General features: G+C 44.6%; 1 protein-coding gene across 1 annotated transcript in view; it reads right to left on the bottom strand.

The window, feature by feature from the left end:
• LOC110513219 (microtubule-associated serine/threonine-protein kinase 1-like) overlaps positions 1–14,080 on the bottom strand; it is a 73,649-nt gene that overhangs the window by 15,512 nt on the left and 44,057 nt on the right. Inside the window, exons 6-13 of the mRNA XM_036942592.1 lie at positions 13,436–13,596; positions 12,224–12,365; positions 11,005–11,214; positions 10,444–10,545; positions 7,536–7,668; positions 3,217–3,287; positions 2,538–2,614; positions 2,074–2,282 (exon numbers count right to left, since the gene is read on the bottom strand). Of these exons, the coding sequence (XP_036798487.1) occupies positions 2,074–2,282; positions 2,538–2,614; positions 3,217–3,287; positions 7,536–7,668; positions 10,444–10,545; positions 11,005–11,214; positions 12,224–12,365; positions 13,436–13,596 (1,105 nt within the window). The remainder of the gene's footprint in view (positions 1–2,073; positions 2,283–2,537; positions 2,615–3,216; positions 3,288–7,535; positions 7,669–10,443; positions 10,546–11,004; positions 11,215–12,223; positions 12,366–13,435; positions 13,597–14,080) is intronic.

The following is a 14,080-nucleotide window of genomic DNA, read 5'->3' as shown; positions in this document are numbered from 1 at the left end:
CTCCGACAAACCCTCAAACAGGCAAAGCGCCGATATAGGGCTAAGATTGAATCGTACTTTACCGGCTCCGACGCTCGTCTTATGTGGCAGGGCTTGCAAACTATTACAGACTACAAAGGGAACAACCGCAAGCTGCCCAGTGCCCAGTGACACGAGCCTGCCAGCCCAATTTGCATACCGCCCAAACAGATCCACAGATGATGAAGTCTCTATTGCACTCCACACTGCCCTTTCCCACCTGGACAAAAGGAACACCTATGTGAGAATGCTATTCATTGACTTCAGCTCAGCGTTCAACACCATAGTGCCCTCAAAGCTCATCACTAAGCTAAGGATCCTGGGACTAAACACCTCCCTCTGCAACTAGATCCTGAACTTCCTGACAGGCCGCCCCCAGGTGGTGAGGGTAAGTAGCAACACATCCACCACGCTGATCCTCAACACTGGAGCCCCTCAGGGGTGCGTGCTCAGTCGAGACATCCTATAAGGAGGAGGTCAGAGACCTGGCCGGATGGTGCTAAAAGAACAACCTATCCCTCAACATAATCAAGACAAAGGAGATGATTGTGGACTACAGGAAAAGGAGGACCGAACACGCCCCCCATTCTCATCGACGGGGCTGCAGTGGAGCTGGTTGAGAGCTTCAAGTTCCTTGGTGTACACATCACCAACAAACTAGAATAGTCCAAACACACCAATACAGTCGTGAAGAGGGCACGACAAAGCCTATTCTCCCTCAGGAAACTAAAAAGATTTGCCATGGGTCCTCAGATTCTCAAAAGGTTCTACAGCTGCAACATCGAGAGAATCCTGACTGGTTGCATCACTGCCTGGTATGGCAACTGCTCGGCCTCCGACCGCAAGGCACTACAAAGGGTAGTGCGTACGGCCCAGTACATCACTGGGGCTAAGCTGCCTGCCATCCAGGACCTCTACACCAGGCGGTGTCAGAGGAAGGCCCAAAAAATTGTCATAGACCACAGCCACCCCAGTCATAGAATGTTCTCTCTACTACCGCGTGGCAAGCGGTACCGGAGCGCCAAGTCTAGGACCAAAAGGCTTCTCAACAGCTTTTACCCCAAAGCCATAAGACTCCTGAACAGGTAATCAAATGGCTACCCGGACTATTTGCATTGTCCCGCCCCCACCCCAACCCTTCTTTTACGCTGCTGCTCTGTTATTCATATATGTGTAGTCCCTTTAACTATACATTCATGTACACACTACCTCAATTAGCCTGGCTAACCGGTTCCTGCGCACATTGGCTACCCGGACTATCTGCATTGTGTCCCGCCACCCACCACCCGCCAACCCTTCTTTTACGCTACTGCTACTCTCTGTTTATCATATATTGATAGTCACTTTAACCATACCTACATGTACATACTACCTCAATCAGCCCGACTAACCGGTGCCTGTATATAGCCTCACTGTATATTGCCTCGCTACTGTATATAGCCTCGCTACTGTTATTTTTCACTGTCTTTTCACTGTTGTTTTTATTTCTTTACTTTTCTATTGTTCACCTAATACCAATTTTTTACTTAAAAATCGCACTGTTGGTTAGAGCCTGTAAGTTAGAATTTCACTGTAAGGTCTACATCTGTTGTATTCGGCGCACGTGACAAATAAGAGTTGGTTTGATTTGTCTGGTGGCACTTTAAATGAGGAGGACGGGCTCATAGTAATGTTTGGAATGGATAGGTATCACACACATCAAACATGTGGTTTTCCATGGGTTTGATACCATTCCATTCACATCACTCCATCCATTATTATGAGCTGCTCTCCCCGCTGGTTTCCACCACAGTGCTTTCACCTAGCCAGTCCTATCAGATACCACGAATGGCAAATGAACAAGGGCAGAAGGGAGAGTACTACTTTCCAGAATGAGAATGAAATCCAACCGGGTTTCCTGAGAAACTCTCTCACCTCAAAGGAAGTGAACAAGATCAGAACGGAGAGAACTTTGAAAGAGCAAGGTGTAAGATATGTGAAGTTTCTTGGGACATCCTATGAAGCCTTTATTGTAATTCCATTAAAGTAGTACAGTTTCCTCAGAAACCCACTGACCTTCAACATACTCCATGACCATGCAGAGGTGCCTGCGAGTCTCGAAGGAGCAGAACATGGAGACCACGAAGGGGTTCTCAGCGAAGGTCAGGATGTCTCTCTCTACGAAGGCCTGCTGGATCTGGTTCCTCAGGATCAGGTTCTGCTTGTTGATCTTCTTCATGGCAAAACGCTGACGGGTCTCCCTGTGACGTACCAGGTACACCGCACTGATGGGGGAGGGAAGGAGGAGGGAAGAAGGAGGGAGGGGAGAGAGGGGAGTGGACAAGGAGGGAGGAGGGGAGAGAGGGGAGGAGGGAGATGGGTAAAGGGTAGAGGTGCAAGAAGCCAAGGATATGGTTGTGGTAAAATGAGATGGTCAGAGAAATCTACCTGGAGCCTCATGTCTTTGAATGAATGTGAGGACTTTGTGATGTACATGAAATGCATAGTCATTCATATTGCTTTGACCAGACTCTACTCACCCATATGCTCCGTTGCTGATCAGCTTGATGGTTTGAAAGTCTTCTTCACTTGGCGGCTTCATGGCTTTCATCTTCCCCTACATAAACAAGCAGGCAAGCTCAGTCCAACTTAAGCTAGATACTATTTGAAGAGAGATCTGGTGTGTCTGTGAGTGTATTTCTCATTAGAAATGGAGGGTCCTCACCTCTGATCTGTTGTGTCTGTGAGTGTATTTCTCATTAGAGATGGAGGTTCCTCACCTCTGATCTGTTGTGTCTGTGAGTGTATTTCTCATTAGAGATGGAGGGTCCTCACCTCTGATCTGGTGTGTCTGTGAGTGTATTTCTTATTAGAAATGGAGGGTCCTCACCTCTGATCTGGTGTGTCTGTGAGTGTATTTATCATTAGAAATGGAGGGTCCTCACCTCTGATCTGGTGTGTCTGTGAGTGTATTTCTCATTAGAGATGGAGGGTCCTCACCTCTGATCTGGTGTGTCTGTGAGTGTATTTCTCATTAGAAATGGAGGGTCCTCACCTCTGATCTGGTGTGTCTGTGAGTGTATTTCTCATTAGAAATGGAGGGTCCTCACCTCTGATCTGGTGTGTCTGTGAGTGTATTTCTCATTAGAGATGGAGGGTCCTCACCTCTGATCTGGTTGTCTGTGAGTTTATTTATCATTAGATATGGAGGGTCCTCACCTCTGCAGAATCGTCTGGCTCTGGGGTGTGGGGACCTTCACTGTCATAGTAGTTGTCCATGCTCACAATGTCTGGACAAAACACATGATTTAACACTCAATACAGTATCTGGTGTGTACTGTTGCAGATCAATAGCATTGTGTATACATACAGTGCCTTCAGAATGTGACTTATTCCACATTTCGTTGTGTTACAGCCTGAGCAATGCAATGGCAATTCACTTTAAAGAGGGTTGTTTGGGTTTTTCGCTACAATAACAAAATCACTTTGACATGTGAGTCACTCTGGATAAGGGGGAGAGTGCTGAACAAATAAATGAAAATGTGTTAAAGGCCCAGTGCAGTCAAATACGGGATTTCCATGTTTTATATATACAGTGCCTTTGGAAAGTATTCAGTCCCTTTGACTTTTTCCACATTTTGTTACGTTACAGCCTTATTCTAAAATGGATTAAATAAATGTTTTCCCTCATCGATATACACACAATACCCCATAATGACAAAGCGAAAACAGGTTTTTAGACATTTTTGCAAATGTAATAAAAACAAAAAAACAGAAATACCTTCTTTACATAAGTATTCAGACCCTTTGCTATGAGACTCAAAATTGAGCTCAGGTGCATTCTGTTTTCATTCATCATCCTTGAGATATTTTTACAACTTGATTGGAGTCCACCTGTGGTAAATTCAATTGATTGGACATGATTTGGAAAAGCACACACCTGTCTATATAAGGTCTCACAGCATGTCAGAGCAAAAAACAAGCCATGAGGTCAAAGGAATTGTTCATAGAGCTCCGAGACAGGATTGTGTTAAGGCACAGATCTGGGAAAGGGTATCAAAACATTTCTGCAGCATTGAGTGTCCCCAAAAACCCAGTGGCCTCCATCATTCTTAAATGGAAAAAGTTTGGAAGCACCAAGACTCTTCCTGAAACTGTCCGCCTGACCAAACTGAGCAATCAGGGGAGAAGGGCCTTGGTCAGAGAGGTGACCAAGAACCCAATGGTCACTCTGAAAGAGCTCCAGAATTCCTCTGTGGAGATGAGAGAACCTTCCAGAAGGACAACCATCTCTGCATCTCTGCAGCACTCCACCAATCAGGCCTTTATTGTAGAGTGGCCAGATGGAAGCCACTACTCAGTAAATGGCACATAACAGCCCGCTTGGAATTTGCCAAAAGGCACCTAAAGGACTCAAACCATGAGAAACAAGATTCTCTGGTGTGATGAAACCAAGATTGAACTGTAGGGAAACTTGGCAGGGAAACCTGCCACCATCCCTACAGTGAAGCATGGTGGTGGCAGCATCATGCTGTGGGGATTTTTTTTTAGCGGCAGGGACTGGGAGACTAGTCAGGATCGAGGCAAAGATGAACAGAGCAAAGTACAGAGAGATCCTTGATGAAAACCTGCTCCAGAGTGCTCAGGACCTCAGACTGGGGCGAAGGTCTCTGAATGTCCTTGATGAGTGGCCCAGCCAGAAAATCTCTGGAGAGACCTGAAAATAGCTGTGCAGCAATGCTCCCCATCCAACCTGACAGAGCTTGAAGGATCTGCAGAGAAGAATGGGATAAGCTCCTCAAATAGAGATTTGCCAAGCTTGTAGCGTTATACCTAAGAAGACTCGAGGCTGTAATCACTGCCAAAGGTGCTTCAACAAAGTACTGAGTAAAGGGTCTGAATACTTACAGTATGTACACTACCGTTCAAAAGTTTGGGGTCACTTAGATATGTCCTTGTTTTTGAAAGAAAAGCTATTTTTTTGTCCATTAAAATAACATCAAATTGATCAGAAATACAGTGTAGACATTTTAAATTATGTAATTGACTGTTGTAGCTGGAAATTGTAGATTTTTAAATGGAATATCTACATAGATCTTCAGGCAATTTCTTGCATGGAATAGCCTTCATTTCTCAGAACAAGAATAGACTGACGAGTTTCAGAAGATAGACTTTGTTTCTGGTCATTTTGAGCAAATGCTGATGCTCCAGATACTCAACTAGTCTAAAGAAGGCCAGTTTTATTGCTTCCTTAATCAGCACAACAGTTTTCAGCTGTGCTAAAATAATTGCAAAAGGGTTTTCTAATGATCAATTAGCCTTTTAAAATGATAAACTTGGATTAACTAACACAACATGCCATTGAACACGGTTGCTGATAATGGGCCTCTGTACGCATATGTAGATATTCCATTAAAAAATCAGCCGTTTCCAGCTACAACTGTCAATTTCATCATTAAAAATGTCTCCACGTATTTCTGATCAATTTTATATTATTTTAATGGGAAAAAATTGATTTTCTATCAAAAACAAGGACATTTCTAAGTTTACATTTCATACTTTTGAACAGTAGTGTACATGTGGTATTTCAGTTTTTATTGTTAAATACATTTGCAAAAAAATATTTTAAAACTGTTTTTGCTTTTCCATTATGGGCTACTGTGTGTAGAATGATAAGGGGAATAAGAATAAGACTGTAACATAACAAAATGTGGAAAAAGTCAAGGGGTCTGAATACTTTCCAAAGCACTATATATATTTCCACACTACGACGTTGGAGAAAAAGTTAGTGTTGGAGCTGTTTGAAACGACCGCCTGAAATAACTGACTGTTTTGGTAGGATGGAGCCGGTAAATGAGTTAATAGACCAATAACAGCTCATTTTCAGTTTTCCCCTCCCCACTCAGACCACTTCCAGACGATGCTCTTTGCGAAGAAGAATTATTTTTTAAATAATTTTAATTGAAAACAATCACAGTAAGGTACTTTCTGTCACCAGAAATGATTTGATATTGAGATTAAAACGGCTGCATTGCATCTTTAAGTAAGCATCTCGTTCATTTGAATTAGATGTCACAAAGTGATGTGAAAATAATATATCTTCTTGTCACCTTGGTAACAACATTTCTAAAAACGAAATGGTTGTGTTTGGGGAACCGAGAGAGGGAGGGAAGACGAGAGTGTGTGAGAGAGAGAAAGAGAGATGAAGCTGTGAATATTTGTGTGGGTGAAAAACAGAAAGGTGCTAAACCAAGAGGTGGTTTGTAAAAAGTGTCACATTGTGACAACCCACTAAAACCCAAACTCATATTTCTTCAACCAGACTGAAGGTAGCTGACAAAGAGGAGCCAGTCGGATTCTGAATAGTCTTTCTAACACATTTACATTGAGTAGTTTAATGAACAGCTTGTGATGGATTTGCCACTGTGAGAAGTGGAGCTGGAAGGAATTGAAGGAGTCAGAGAAGGAGTTTGGGGGCTGCTGTAGATTAATGACAGTGAGTGCAGTGACCGGCTTCATAATCAGTAAAGGGAGTTCTCTCTGCGTCTCAATAATGTCTACATGTAGCCTGGTCCCAGGTCTGTTTGTGCTGTCTTGCCAAGGTTCAGTGTGACAATGACAAGAGCTGGGACCAGGCTAGCTGACAGGTGGATCCCTGCCCACATGCTACAATGCCAAGATGCTGTTGTTTTTCTCATGCCAAAATGTATTGTTTTTTCTAAGGTTATTTCTGCTAGCTTTATAGTTAATTACCTATAATAAACACCCGAGGGAGTGTGGCTGTCAAAATGTGGGTAGAGAATTCTCAACCATCAATCTTTCATTTTCTCTTGTTTGGCTTCTACAGGTACATGATGCCCTAAATCTGTCTCTTTCTGTTTCCGTCTACTGTCTCCCCCCCATCCCAACCTCCACACGGTCGCAGGTCAGTCCCAGCTGCCTGCATGTCTCTTTTTATTCCTCTCATCCCTCTCTTCCTTACTCTCTTCTTCATTAAATCTCCCCTCTACTCCTCTCTCCTACATCTCTCTCACCCTCCAGAGGGTGCTTGGTCTGTCCCAGCCATCTGAATCTGTCTATTTCTGTTCCTCTCTTCTCTCTCCTCCTCCCTCTCATCCTTCTCTCTCACCCTCCAGAGGGTCCCTGGTCTGTCCCAGCCTTCAATCTGTCTCTTTCCATTCATCTCTTCCTCTCTCTCTCCTCCTCCCTCTCATCCTTCTCTCTCACCCTCCAGAGGGTCCCTGGTCTGTTCCAACCCTCAATTTCTCTTTCCGTTCCTCTCTTCCCTCTCATCCTCCCCCTCCCTTACTCACCCTCTGGTCTAGGGGTATTAAACTCTTACCCAACGAGGTCCGGAGCCTGCTGGTTTTCCATTCTCCCTGATAATTAATTCCACCCACCTGGTGTCCCAGGTCTAAATCAGTCCCTGATTGGAGGAGAAGAAAGGAATAAAGCCAAGTGGTTCCAGAGTTGAGGGCTCTAGAGTGTCCTGACGTAACAAGGAGTATCCATCTTCATTAAATGTGTGTGTGTCTCACCCTCCAGAGGGTCCCGGGTCAGACCCAGCTGGCTGATGATGTAGCGAGGGATGTCCGTCTTCATCAGGTGTCCCTCCTTGGCGTGGTCCTCCGCTGCCTCCAGCAGGTGATAGAACTCCTCTGGGTTGAACTCCTACAGAGAGGGGGGGAAGACAAGGAACCAAATACAAAGTTACACAAAATCTGCCACATCGACTGCCATTGTGTATGGTATTCTATGTGCTGTTTTGAGTTTAACTGGGGAATCCTACAGACTGACATAAGGAGCTAATAAACTGCTGGGTACTAACATTGTCATAACTTTGAATTGCTGCTCCAATAAGCCCTACAGCTGATTAACATAGCCTTTTATTCTGTCCTCTGGGCATCTCTTTCATTCACCCTTTGTGGAGGGATATAACACTGTTATTAGAAACCAGAGCACCTGGGGCTGGGAGGGGAAGGTCATTTCCTGGTTTCAGTGTTCCGATGATCAACTGTTCCCTGGCCTTGCCAACTAAGATACAGATGAGAGGAGTGAACCCATAGAAATAGAAGGAATAGAATAGATTATATTTCTTTGAGTAAATTTACAAAGTTCCCTGGATTGCCAACTATGAGTGGAGTGATCATAGATTAGAGACACAATATAAGACTAATATAAGTCTTGTACTTGATTCTGTGGGAGTGAAACTCTCTGCACAGAGTTCTGCTCTGCTCTATGTACCTCTATGTGGGATAATGTTCTTCCACCATGGCTCTGACATTTCACCAAATCAGAGGAGACTGTGACTAGAATGCCAAATGAACTGAACCCCCCCCTCTCTCTCCCCTCCAATTCCCGTTCTCTATCCTCTCTCCCTCCACCTTTCCCTACCTCTTTCATTCTCTTCTCTCTCTCCATCTCTCTTCTCCTCTGCATTTTCTTTTGTTTCTCCCTCCATCCTTCCCTCCATCTTTCCTTCTCTTGCTTTCTCTCTCCCCCCTCCATTTCACTTTCTCTCTCCCTCCTCCATTTCACTTTCTCTCTTCCTCCATCCTTGTCTACCTCTTCCCTCTCACTCTCTCTCTCATATAACTGACACAAGCAGAAGCATCCAGCCTGACCCTATCGACCTCTTCCGCTGGTCACCCTGGCAACGGGAAGATGAGACGCAACAGCAGAAGGAGGTGGGACCAAGCGTTTGACAGGCAGGGGAAGCCATCAATCAGAGTGTGTAAATCCAGGGACACTCCAGTGACTTATGTACATATAGCTTTGAATGTCAACTGGACAGTTGGAGGAGTTCATTTCAACTGTCATTGAATGAGGTGTTGGCCCATGGCAGCAGTGTATGTGGGTGGACGTTTTACAGTTAGGAAAATATCCTTAGGCATTTAACTTAATTCTGTGTATGTAATGACTCATATAAAGACATCTTTGACCTATATCTATGAAAACAAGGGATGTGTTTTGGTTAAATACACCGCACAATCTGTCATAAAGTTAGCCTCTAGTATCGTTGATTTAGCTACAGGGAAAAATGAGAGAGGGAGACAGATTAAAGGGGAAGAACAGTATGTGTCCCAAATGGCATCCTATTCCCTACATGGTGCACTACCTTTGATCAGAGCCCTATGGGGGCCTGGTCCAAAAGTAGTGCACTATATAGGGAATAGGGTGCCATTTGGGACCATAGAGTTCTGGTCTAAAGTAGTGCACTATATAGGGAATATGGTGCCATTTGGGACCATAGAGTTCTGGTCTAAAGTAGTGCACTATATTGGGAATAGGGTGCCATTTGGAATAGTAGGCAAAACAAACATATTTTTCACGATTATAGCTATATTATCAAAATCAATAAACCAAAGCACCTTTTGGGGTTCATTCATTAGTTTTTAGGTGATTAAGTAGAATCCTGTTGAAAAATGATGCGGAAAGTATCATTTACATTCCTAAAACATAAGTTGAAAATGTTACTGTTCCTGCTACCTATTGTTGATTATGAATTTGTTTTTAAATGTCCAAATTCATAATCAATATGCTGAAATAAGTTGTGATATTTTGAAGGCCAAAAATAAACATTACTCCCTACACATACATATGTCACACTTGTGTTCAGATTAGTTCTATTTAGCTAAATAAGTTGCTTATAAACTGCACACACACCAACATTTACCAAGCAGCCACTCTACACTTTGATTGGCTTGTTCTACTGTAATCAAAAGCTAGCGCAAATGAATCACATCACTATTGTCGATAAAGATCAATGGAACTGGGACAATAACCGGGGTGACGTGTACCGTTTGCCCTCATCTAAAAGATGAGCTAACTTGGGTAAACTACTTATACCTGTCGATAGATGAGAACCTGTAGTAGCCATTTCTCAACTCATCTTGTTGTGTCACGTTTACAGTAGATGGCCAATACGAAAAGGAAACAACACCTTTTTGACTGGAACATTTCAACGAATCATCACCTCACAGGTAGACCTACAAACTGACAGGGGTTTCATTTCAGGGCCAGCTTGACTGTCAAATACGTGGATTTGTTTGTGGCCAGCAACTTTTTTTTAAAGCAAAATCAATTTAGTATAATCTTGATATTAACATCACCAATCTGAGGTAAAAAGATGTGCATGTGTTGAAAATTCAAGCTTGTACAAGGTAGTTAACACACTTTCCAAATTAGGGGAATTAGCGCAATATGAAATAATTGTATATGACAAAATAATTATACATGTCAATTAAGGGATTATAGTACAGCATATATTGCCCACTCACAAGCTATTGCAACAATTCCACATATTTCTAACTCAATGATCTATTTAGAGAGTGAACTGCTCTGAAACCCATTTGAACCAGGTGCTCTAGAATAGAGTCTCCATCCAGAGTGTCTGAGTCGCAGCCTGAACATTCAACGTCCTAATAGACCTGTAATAGAGCTCACCAGACATTCCAGAAGCCGGGCGGGACGAGATATGATGATGAAGAGCTTTTTGACCAGCTCAGTGACGAAGGTCAACTCAGAGCTCTCAGAACGCTCATAGGCCTGAGGGAGAGAGACAGAGAGAGAGAGAGAGAGAGAGAGAGAGAGAGAGAGAGAGGGCTTCAGCACCAGGGACAGCGATAAACAAATTCTTAGCAATTAATAGGTTCTTCACCAATAAAATTGAATGTCAGTTACTTTGGAAGACCAGAAGAGGACTAGGGGTGCGTGTGTGAGCATGTACATGTGTTGTGTATGTGAGCATGTATATGTGTTGTGTATGTGAGCATGTATATGTGTTGTGTATGTGAGCATGTATATGTGTTGTGTATGTGAGCATGTACATGTGTTGTGTATGTGAGCATGTATATGTGTTGTGTATGTGAGCATGTATATGTGTTGTGTATGTGAGCATGTATATGTGTTGTGTATGTGAGCATGTACATGTGTTGTGTATGTGAGCATGTATATGTGTTGTGTATGTGCGTCCTCATGTGTTTGCAACTATGCATGATGACTCACGTCGTTGAGCATCTTCTCCAGATTCTCCTGCAGCTCAAAGAAATACACCGTTGTGATGAGTCCATCCTGTGATTTGGTCAGGCAGTCTCTGGACAGCTCTGCTATCTGGTGGTGGATGAAGCTGAGGACCCCGTCAGCCAGCGGCAGCACGCTCTCTGGGGAGAAGTTCTGGATGAACTCTGACAGACGCTCCTCCATCTGGGCTGTAGCCTGGGAGGAGAGGACAACATGGTAAAATACACTACAGGTGAGTGACTGGGGTCCGAACCCAGGCCACAAGACAGTGTTAACCAACTGAGATAAAGCCTTTCAGGGGAGAAGCTATCAACGTTCCTTCATCTGGGCAGTTGACAGATATACAGCATAGACTACATATTATCAATACAGGACCGATGGGGTTCGAACCCAGGACTTTTACCAGCTACAGGATTGTGTTGGTGTGTTCAGCTAAAGCCTAGGAGCCAACACAAGTCTTCAGGACTCAGGTAAGGTTACTTAACGTGCGAGCGTGGTTCACCCACCCATTGAGCACCATGTGAAGTCCATGTGATCAGTATTCTAGTGGGAGACTAGCAATATAGTCAAACAAACAGACACCATCAGCAAACTGCTGAATCCAAATAAATCTCTCCGTACCTTAGTGTTGGAACTACTATAGTATGTGATGTGAGTAATGCCTTTTCTCTGTTTGTCTGCTTCTGTTTGGTTTGCAGCTTTACCACAGCGGCTGCCTGCCTGTCATACAGCCTGTAAGTCATTGATATCGGTCAACACAAAGCCAGAAGTGGTTGCAACAGTGGACGGGGAGATATGCTGTATTAGAGAGAGAAACTGCACTGCGCTGGGCTCTGTCTAAATGGCTCTCTGGGGCCATTTTGGATCAGTTACTGCATGACATGTCAGTCTCCATTTTGGGGGTGCGACGGTTGCAACCATCTTGTTGTGTTTTTATGCAGAAGCAAGTAAAACTGTGCAGGTAGTCAGTGACACTGCAGTTAGCAATGCTTCAAGTCCCATTCATGTTATGGGATAGGGCCACTGTGTGTGTGTGTGTGTGTGTGTGTGTGTGTGTGTGTGTGTGTGTGTGTGTGTGTGTGTGTGCGCGCGCATCTGCGCGCGTGTGTATGCGTACCTGCATACGTGTGTGCATTTCTGTTTACGAGTTGTGCGTGTGAGTGTGTGCGTGTGTGTGTGTGTGTATGTGTGTGTGTGTACTGACCTTGGGGAAGCGCTCCTTGTAGACATGGTTCATCATTACTATCTCGTTGTCATAGCAAGACGGTGAGCGCCCCGGGCTGAAGAGAGAGAACGAGACAGAGACAGAGAGGCAGATTGACAAAAAAGAGTGATAGACAATCAATTTTTTTATGTTTCACTTGAATGCAGGCTTAATTTGCAGCAGCCAGGACCCAGTGTGTGTGTGTGTGTGTGTGCGTACGTGTGGACCCCTGTCTGTACATTATGTAAATCAGCCAATCAAAGATAGCTTCACTTTTAGTCTCTCTCTAAAATCAACCAATCAGGAATTCTGAACACTCCGTCTCCCTCTAATGGATGCACTAATTAGGACCCCACTCCTCAATCAAGGAGGAGCATTGTTAAAGACACAGGAAGTTACTCCGCCATTCTACAGTGTATCAAGAGAGGAGACCACCAGACCCCATTGGAACAAGCCACATGCAACCATGCCAAGCACTAATACAAGACCTGGGTTCAAATAGTATTTAAGATATGTTTAATACTTGGAGCTTCCTGAGGTGCCAGATGGCTGGGGCATACATGGCTTGGGACTACTCCATTGGTTCCATTGCGTCAGACAAGTTTAATCAATCGCAGATAAAGTTCTTGAAAGAAAATGTACATTATTTTGAACCCAGGTCTGCTGTGTGTGGAGCAGATATTTTAGTCTGGTCTAGAAGTCTCCATGGACTCATCACTTGGGAGACAGAAGAGAGGAGAAACACATGCACTCTGGAGACCGCCTGGATGATACTGACATGAATAAAGACCACAGTGAACTCTAGAGAGGGGCATGCTGAGAGAGAGAAAGAGAAAGAGAGAAAGAGAGAGAAAGAGAGAGACAGACAGACAGACAGACAGAGATAGAGAGAGAGAGACAGACAGACAGACAGACAGACAGACAGAGAGAGACAGAGAGAGAGAGAGAGACAGAGAGAGAGAGACAGAGAGAGAGAGAGAGCCAGAGAGAGACAGAGAGAGACAGAGAGAGAGACAGAGACAGAGAGAGACAGAGAGAGAGAGAGACAGAGAGAGAGACAGAGAGCGAGCAACTGTAAAGCAGAGGAGTTTGTTAGGAGATTGGGTTTGTATTCATATCTTTGTGTATAAAGCTTGTGTATAAAGCTTCGAGGAGATACACAGGGCGAAACTAGTATCCCCACCCCTTTCCCTGACCCTTGACCCCTATAACCTGAGGCTTCGGGAGCGGGGGCGCACGTGTGGCGAGCGGCGGCCCCCGTCGTCGTCGGTGATGCTCTCGGTGCTGCCGAAGTGCTTGGACAGGAAGTGCAGCTCATCCATGGTGGGCTGGAAGGGCAGCTGGTGCAGCCGCTCCTGTGACGAGGAGGAGGACTGGGGGAGGAGGAAAGACATGAGGAGAGAGCAGGAGCGAGGGGGTGGGAGGGGGAGAGAGGGAGCGGGAGGAGGAGGAAGGGAGAGAGTAATTAGAAAGGTCAAAAGCAAGAAACAATCATACCTCATGATGTGTTTCATAAAAGAAAGAGACAGAGAGAGAGACAGACAGAGAGCGAGAGAGAGAGAAAGTGTGGAAGTGAGAGGGGTAGAGAGAGAGAGAGAAAGTGTGGAAGTGAGAGGGGTAGAGAGAGAGCGAGACAGAGAGAGAGAGAAAGTGTGGACGTGAGAGGGGTAGAGAGAGAGAGAAAGTGTGGAAGTGAGAGGGGTAGAGAGAGAGCGAGACAGAGAGAGAGAGAAAGTGTGGACGTGAGAGGGGTAGAGAGAGAGAGAAAGTGTGGAAGTGAGAGGGGTAGAGAGAGAGAGAGACAGAGAGAGAGAGAAAGTGTGGACATGAGAGGGGTAGAGAGAGAGAGAAAGTGTG

This window comes from Oncorhynchus mykiss, chromosome 13, assembly GCF_013265735.2.
Source record: "Oncorhynchus mykiss isolate Arlee chromosome 13, USDA_OmykA_1.1, whole genome shotgun sequence".
NCBI classification, from domain to species: Eukaryota; Metazoa; Chordata; class Actinopteri; order Salmoniformes; family Salmonidae; genus Oncorhynchus; species Oncorhynchus mykiss.
This window is presented reverse-complemented; position numbering and strand designations above follow the sequence as displayed.